General features: G+C 61.2%; 1 protein-coding gene across 1 annotated transcript; it reads right to left on the minus strand.

The window, feature by feature from the left end:
* Positions 1 to 1,264: 1,264 nt before the first annotated feature.
* On the minus strand, positions 1,265 to 7,320 carry LOC111151781 (TNF receptor associated factor 4). The gene is made up of 7 exons (XM_022509980.1): positions 7,090 to 7,320; positions 4,100 to 4,151; positions 3,397 to 3,501; positions 3,165 to 3,326; positions 2,922 to 3,083; positions 2,680 to 2,835; positions 1,265 to 2,410 (listed from the first exon to the last, which is right to left on the minus strand). The coding sequence occupies exons 1-7, from the start codon at positions 7,230 to 7,232 to the stop codon at positions 1,778 to 1,780; spliced, it is 1,413 nt and encodes a 470-aa protein (XP_022365688.1). The 5' UTR covers positions 7,233 to 7,320; the 3' UTR covers positions 1,265 to 1,777.
* Positions 7,321 to 8,193: the final 873 nt, after the last annotated feature.

Here is an 8,193-nt window from a genome sequence, read left to right on the forward strand (position 1 = left end):
CCCAAGGGAAGACTGAGGCTGGATGGGAGGTTCCACTTCCTACCTACCGGAGGAGCCACAGAGCCCATGCTGGAGCCCATGCTTTTCCCTCCCAGCTTCCAGATGTCACTACTGAGATGGTTTATTTGGGGAAGAGGTGGTCTTCCCTTTCTCAGCAAGGCAGGCAGGGCCCCATCTCCCCCTAGGTCATTGAATTTGGCCCTTTGAAGGGTAAGCTGGTGGTTCGTTCCCCAGGCCAGCATTTCAGACCGTCCTGTCACCTAACAAGGGCTCTTTTCACCTGGGCCTGTATGTGAGAGAGTGAAGGCAAAAACTCCAGCCTTGAACCTTTCCCTACTAGGTACTAGCTGCCACACACCGGTCCTCTTCCCGGGGCCAAGACAGAAGAGTAAGGGACTTGATGCTGATTCATCGTACAGTTTACAAGTGTAGGGGAACAGGAGTACTCCCGTCTTACCATAAGACTAACGATGCCCCAAGTAGCTGAGCAACTTGGCAAAAAGCAAGCACAGCAAGGATCCAAACCAACCCTACTGCCAAAATTGGAGGAAGATATTCTACCAGGGATTGCTAGAGCTTCAAACAGAATCCAGGCCCTGTCCCAAACCAGCTGAAAGAGCAATGAGAGTCAGTTCACGCCTCTGTGCCTATTTCATCAGCCAAATGTGGATAATCGCACTCAATGAGGCCTGTACGGAAAGTAAACAAATACGGATGAGAAAACCAAAAGGCCCTTGGCTCTGCTTAGGCCCTGGGTGTGGGATGGGCTTTGGCACTGGATGACCATTCTGTCCAGCACATACTTAGTGCTGGAAACAAGCACTGTCTTACCAAGTCTTCACTACAGCTGGCTGAGATGGCTTCTTCTACGATGGTGATAAAAGCGACTTCATTTGCCTACTGTATTAAACAAAGCCACTGTAAAGCGCTGTGCAGTGTCTGCCACATGATAGCTACTGTCATTAGACCAAGAAAGACCTACCTAGGGCAGAAACACTAGTTTGGTGGAGTATGGATCAGGGACTCCAGGCTTAAAGAAAAAAAAAAAAAGGGTCCAGAGCCTGCACTTGCCCCATTTACCCACCAGAAGGCAGCGGCAGGCAACTGCCTTCCTAAAGCCTGATGCAGCTCTCCTATCGTCCACCAGAGGGCGACCCAACAGGGCAGAGAGGCAAGCCGCAGCCGGACTTGGGCTCTGTGCCTTCACAGTTGGGCCAGCCTTCCAGGGCCCTAACCATCCCAGATAAGTCAGGCTGGAACCAAGTTAATAAATACAATTCAGGATTTATTAAAAACCAGGGCTCCCCTGCCGTGCCCCCTGGCACTAAGTAAATAAATAACCAGAGGAGGCACAGCTGGGGAAAGGGGAAGAGAAATCAGATCTCAAGACAGATTCTTTGAACTACCCCTCCCTCCCCCACCTCCCACCCCCTGACTATGGCTCTTGGGACATAGCACCAGCAGGCACCTCAGTCCCGGGTAGAGTGTGACCGGCACCAAGGCATGTCTTTCTTCCCTGCCCAGGAGAGGAGAAAGACCCTGGGATCTCTTGTTTCCAAGCCCTTGATGACCCCAAGACCGGCTCCCCCCCAGAGGCCAGGGCTGAAGCACCAATAGGAGGCACCTGAGGGTGGTAGGGAAGGCGGGAGGGGGAACAAGGGAATAGAACCTAGGCAGCAGAAGAGGCTGAAAGGGGGTCCGGCCCCCTCTCTGGGTTCAGCCAGTTCCTGACTGAGGTCACAATCCCCCTCCCTTTCTCCAGGAGCCCCGTCTGCACTCAGCTGAGGATCTTTCGGGGCAATTCAACAGAGGCACGGATGAACACGGCGTCATCCCGCACGTAGTTTCGCTTACGGATATCCTGATGGGAGATGAACTTGGGATAACCAAAGCCCAGAGAGCTCTCATCCAGGGAGCCCCGCCAAGTGCCCGGTTTTTGGAAATTCTTCCAGTTTGGGTCGGGGTGAAAGGTCTCAGTGACGTGCTGTGGCTTGGCCAGCCCAGGGTCGCTCTGATCCAGCAGGGAGAAGGTGACACGGCGGGCAAACGGCCACTCGAGGAGATTGTCAAAGGCACCTGGCAGCACGCGGATGTAGAGCGAGAGGTGCGTGCCCTCACCGCTGCCATTGCCATTGAGGAACGCAGACACCTGCAGCTTGTAGCCGTACTTGTGCGTGTAGAAGGCTGGGCTGAAGCACTCGAGGTTGGGCTTAGCTTTGGCTTCCTGAAGCCGCCGTCCGTAGCTGCCGATCTTCCAGATGAGCACGCCGTCACTGCCCACTGACAGCTCCTCCAGCTCTCGCCGCAGTTCCTGCAGCTCCTGCCGCTGCCGGCTCACCAGGGCACACATCATGGCAAGGTGCGGCTTCACGCTATCCTCCACATGTCGGGCCATCGCCAACTTAGGGCACTGTGGGCAAAGCCCAGGGCGCGGGGGGCAGGTGTGGAGGGGAGAGGAAGGGAGGACAGTTCTTAGTAGGCACTGGCCCTGGGGAGAGAAGGGGCCGGGGACAGGGCCCCAACTCTGAACGGGAATGATAGAGGACACTTAGGAGCCCGGAAGTGGCTGGCATAGGGAAGGACCAAAGGCTTCCAAGCAGCACAGCAGGGGCCATGGAGGGCCAAGAAGGGGGCTGGCAGGAAAGCCGAGCGGGGGGGAGGGGAGGGGGCACAGCTCACCCTGTGCTTGCAACCGGAGTCCTTGAACGGACACAGCACCAGCGCCGTGCTGCAGCTCTCCTTCAGGTGGCCAGGCAGGTCCTCCCGTGCCACCGAGCCCACGCCGCACTGGTTGGGGCAGGGCACGGGCAAGCGCGGACACTGGTACTGGTGGCTCTAGGGCCGCAGAGGCAGAAGGACAGAGGTCAGCAGCCTGACTCCCCGCTCCCCACACATCACCTGCCACCCGGAAAGGGCCTCACCTGGATGGTGTCGAAGACAAACTCCTTGGTGCAGTAGGTGCAAGGCTGGGTGCGCTTGGGGCACTCGGAGGCGGCGTGCTGGGCCAGCAGGCGCCGCATCATACGGGCGCCGCACTTGTTCTCACAGTACACACTCTCCTGAGGGCACACGCCTTCGTGGCTCTGCGGAGATGCCCCGGGGGGCCAAGTTAAGGGTGCCCGGCTCAACTACACCCCTCAGCCAGGCCCCCCGCCCCTGCTTACCTCAAAGGCCTCCCCACTGAAGTCGCAGCCACAGAACTCGCACTTGAGGCGCCGCTTGGGGCAGTCGTGCTGCAAGTGGGCAGGCAGGTCCCGGCGGCTCAGCTTCGTGGCGCAGCGGTTAGGGCAGGGGATGACGTTGAAGCTGCACGCGTTCAGGTGGCTCTGGTGGGAAAGGAGGCGGTGAGCGCCCGCTGGGAAAGGACTCATCCCTCCCTCCCCGCCGGGGACTCACCTGCAGGTGCCGCAGCGGCCCGCTCCAGCGGCAGCCCTCCTCACTGTGGATACAGCGGATGGCCAGGCCCAACACCTGCACCTCCAGCTCGGGGTCTGGGTAGATCTGGGTGGATGGGGAGGAACTGACCAGGGTCAGAGGCTGCTCCAGTCCCCAGTCACCACCACCCCACCCCACCCCGGCCAGGCTAGCTCTACCTGAGCTTCAGGACAGGAACACGCTCTCTTGATCTATAATCCCCTCTGTGCCCAGCGATAAAAGGCACAGGTGGTGTCTGCTCCAAAGCTGGACACCAGGGTTCCCAGCGTGCCTGTACATGACACTCCCTTCGGAGGGGCAACCAATCAGCCTGCTCAGTTCCAGGCAGCCCCCACATCCTCTGCTTCCTTCCTCCTGGTAGAAGGGTCCTGGCCGTCAGCCACGGGTCTGGCTTGCCACCCGAAGGGGAGGGGAGCACTCCTTTCGGGCACAGAGCAGCTCTGTGCACCCCCACAGGCTGGGCATTGTGCCTGCCCTCCAGGGCAAACACTGGCCTCATTTGCAACTTGGCCCAGTGGGAGGGAAGAGGCCACCTTCATGGGGGCACAAGATTCCACAGTACTGGGTTGACACTGGCCCTGAGCCAACTGGCTGCCAACAGCTCCGGCCTCCACCAAGGGCAAAACCCTGTAACCTGGGCCCCCACCTGGCACTGTAGGCTCACCTTGGCATAGTCCAAAGGAAGCTGGTCCTCAGGGCATTTGAAGACTCCTTCACTGTGAAGGGGGAGGGGACAGGGTCAGGCTCCAGCTATGGGAAGGAAGAACCCAGGCCCCACCCCCTCAACCAGGGTACCCTCCCTCCCCCACCAGACCTCTCAGCCAAGACCCCAGATCCCAGCTCTTGTCCTGAGGAGAGGGGTTCTGGGCCCACTGGAGGCAGACAGCTGCCTCTGAGAGCATTTGGCCAACAGGTGGCAGCTGGTATCCCTCCCCCCCTCACCCAGGAGGACAGCTGGACTGGGAAAGCAACAGGACACCTGCCCTCCACCCATTAGTTTTTACTGGCTGGGGGGACCGGTGCGGGGAAGGGGGGGGTGGGCAGGTGGGCAGCAATGGGCTGAAATTAAGTGGCAGGGCACCCCAGCCCCCCTTAGGATTCTTGTCCAAGAACCCAGGGCAAAGGTCAGTTTCTGGCCACTTTACCCCATCCCTTTCCTCCTCCGGTGAGGGTGTGTCTTCTAAAGCAAAGAGGAGAGTCTCACCCTCAGGCAATGTTTACACTCCTATCCAGTCCTAACCACCTGCCTCTGGGAAGGGGCTGCATGCCCCCCATTTTGCAGATGAAAGAACTGAGACTCAAGGTAAAGCAGCACCTGGACATCTTCAGACAGTTCAGACAGGTTCTACTACACTGTACACACACAAGGGGCTGGGGCAAGAAAAACCCTCCAGGCAAGCTCGGCCAAGACTCTGGTCACCGAAAGGCAAGCTCTGAAAGCTTTCTGACCTTGCACTAATCCCCATCCGGAGGTCAGCACCAAGAAACCTGCTGGCACACCTGCTTCCACCAACATGGCCTTGCTGACCCTGGCCAGGGCCAATCACACACATCTGGCGTGGCCAAGGCAGGGCAAGGGCTCACCCAGTAGGACCCAAGGCCCTCAGGCATGGCATTCCCAGCAGATCTGAGTCAAGCAGGTGGGAGGCAGAAACCAAGGCGGAAGAGGAAGCCACATGGCAGCCTGTCCATGATGCTACTCTGTAGGACCTGGGGAGTTCAGGCCCCAGGTGCTTTAACGATTTCCAGCACCCACCTCCCCTGACCCCACTACCACCACTGGTCATGCCACCAATGCCAAGAACAATACACGTCCAGGTACTGAAGAAGTGCACCCATGCCCACAAGGCAGCCAGCCCTCCTGGACCAACCTGAGCGATAGCCCAGGTAGGAATGGGACAAGAGGGGTGGGCCACGGCGGGGGGTGGGGGTGGGGGGTGTCTGTTCGGCTGCTTCAGGAATGTGCTGATTTAGTGGTCTGGGAGACAGGGAGGGGACTGAGGCAAGTCCCCAGTCTTCAGGCAGATTAGCAGGAGCAGCTTGGGGCCCAGCCAGGACAAAGGTTCTGCCAGGGTTATGGACACCCTGGTAGGGTAGGGGGTGGTGGTGAGGGACAGAGCCTGTTCAACCACTTCTGTTCTTCGGGGGCCTCAGCTGCACAGCTCAAGAGCTGGGGAAGGGGGAAGGAGAGGGGCCCAGACAGCTCCAGGCTGTGCAGTGAAGGCCCAGGCCCAGGGGAGAAAACAGGATGGGGGGAGGGGGCTGTGGGAGAGGAAGAGGGGATTTCCGGGAGGGGGAGGGGCAGAAGCTGGAGAAAGGGGCAGAGGAGGTGGTGGAGGGAAATGGCCTGACAGCCCCCTCCCCTGCTCCCTCAGAGGCTGTAAGGGTGGGTCGGCTGGGGGTGGAGGCAGGGGCTCAGCTGGCCTCATCTGGAAACCAGAGGGCCGGGGAAGGGCACCGCAGAAGACAATGGGACTGTGTGTCTGTAGGGGAGTATGTGTGTACACTGCAGGGAGGAGGGAGGAGGGTGAGGGAAAAGGAGGAGGGGGGCAGGCAGCACCGCAGCTCTCGCAGGAGCATATGTGAGGGCAAGAGCCGGCCCAGACTGGGGGGAACTGAAAACAAAGGGCCTGCTGAGATTTCCGCCAGCGAGGGGCTGCGGAGGGCTGAGAGAGGGAGCGGGGAGCACTGAAGGCAGGAGCCCCAGAAATGCTGTCTGCGCCCCTAGCTCGCCTCAGCAAACAGCGTCCAGACAGGCGGCAGTGGCTGACCCAGCTTTCCCCCGTGCTCCCGGGGCACGACCTTCCCCAGGAGTGGGGGCTCCCTCATCTCGCCTCCTCACACCCAGGCTTGAACAGTTCCCAGCAAAGGAGTTTAGATTCGCGACACGGCAGAGCGCCCAGAACTCAGCAGAGGACCCAGAGCCAAGGGGCCACCTGGATCCCTAGTTCAGTTACACCCAAGATGCGCCCCCCTCCCTCGCGATTTACAGACCACCCTCGGTACTCAAGATCCCCAGGGACGAGGAGGGACACCCGAACGGTTCCACGGCTTCAGGGGCGATCTGTAGCGTCACAGTTCTCCCTCTATTGTGCGACCAAAAGCAGCCCGGGCTTAATCCCACTTAAGCCTTTAAGGAACTGTGTGACCGTGGGCAAGTCGCAGCCTTTCTTTGAATCTCTTGTTTCACCATCTGTGAAATGGGAGAACAATAGCTGCCGCTCTCAGATTGCTCTTAGCTCAGAGGAGGTTAGATGGGCGGAAACCCGAGAGGCTTAAGGCCCTGTGCGGGACCGAGGGTTCTGTCCTCCTCTTCCCCTGCGGATTCAAAGTTCAAGGATGCGGCCGCTCCAGCTTTCAGGTGAGGGGGAGGGCCTGCCACGGGTCAGGAAGGGCGTTTTCTCCCACCTCCACCCCGCGGGCAGGCACGGAATTCTTCCAAAGAGCCCCAGGACCCTTCGCATTAGTGCGTGGGGTCCTCCCTCGGGGCCTGACGTCACCGCCGCCCCGTGACGTCACGGTGGGCGCCCCTGAGGTCAGAGAGCCGCGGCACAGACAAAGGCCCGGCATGCCTCCCGCCTGGGCCCCTCCCCACGCTCCGTCCCCCGTCGCCACGGCCACGGCCGTTCCCCGCTCCCCACCCCCGGCCCGCACCTGAGGAATTCCTGCAGGCAGGTGTCGCAGAAGCGGTGGCCGCAGGTAGAAACCTGCACCGGCTCGCGCATGGGCTTCCCGCACAGCGGGCACAGCAGCCGCCGTTTGGGCTTCTCAAGGAACTTGTAGTCGAAGCCGGGCATGGCGGGCGGGCGGCGGGCACGGGCGAGCGGGGCCGGGCACTGGGCGGCCCCACAGCCCGCGCCTCGCTCCGGCCGCGCTCCCGGCTCCGGGCGGCGCCGACTGGCGGCCGCGGCCTGCGCCCAGCCCCCGAGCCCGCGAGCCCGCCCGCCGGAAGAGGGGGTGGAGCCGCGCCCGCGGGGTCCTAGCGCCCTCCGCACCCGGCTCCCACCCACCTCGCCGGCTCGCGGCGTCGGGGTTGGCGGACCGCCCGCCTGGCGCCCTCCACAGAGCGCGGGCTCCTCCTCTCTCCCTTTGGGAAGAGCGGTCGTGGCTGCTCCGCTTCTCCCCGGGGCTGGGGGGATCTCCTGACGCTGGATAGGGCGCAGGGCGCTGGCGGTCAGGCTGGGCCGCACCACAAAGGTTCGCTTCTCCGGCGTCAACACCTTGGTCTCGGGGGGCCACGTGTCGCCCCGGGGCCCGGGACTCCAGCTTGCAGGTGCTAGGCAGCCGAAGCCTGGCAACCAGATCTGGGGAGCTCGGCTGGCGCAGGGAAGCCTAGCTGGGCGCTGGGTCAGAGGAACCTCGGCCCCAGCCTCAGGCTGCGCCCACATTCCTCCCTGGACCTCGGCCTTGCCCAGCCCTGGGGTGTCAGGTCTCCACCCCCATCCCCGAAGAGATCACATTCGGGGCAGGCAGTTGATGTTTTTATTGGCGCTATTTCCCAGTCATCTGCAAAACTGGTCTGGCCCAGCCAGTTACCCTTTCTCCAACCTGCTTTGGGGGAATGGCGTGGGTGGAGGGGCAACCTTCGGCAGGACCTCCATTCTGCAGTGGACACTTTGGTGCCCTTGCAGATCCACTCCCAGTCCACTCAGAAGTTCTGTGCCTCCAGATCTCCCAGCAATGCAGAAGCCAGGCAGCCAGAATGGCCAGTCCAGGCAGGACGGGGCTTGCCCTGCTCCAAAGCACTGAGCTGCTCTC

The sequence above is a fragment of the Enhydra lutris genome, unplaced genomic scaffold (assembly GCF_002288905.1).
Source record: "Enhydra lutris kenyoni isolate GAN:26980312 unplaced genomic scaffold, ASM228890v2 scaffoldscaffold26, whole genome shotgun sequence".
NCBI lineage: Eukaryota > Metazoa > Chordata > Mammalia > Carnivora > Mustelidae > Enhydra > Enhydra lutris.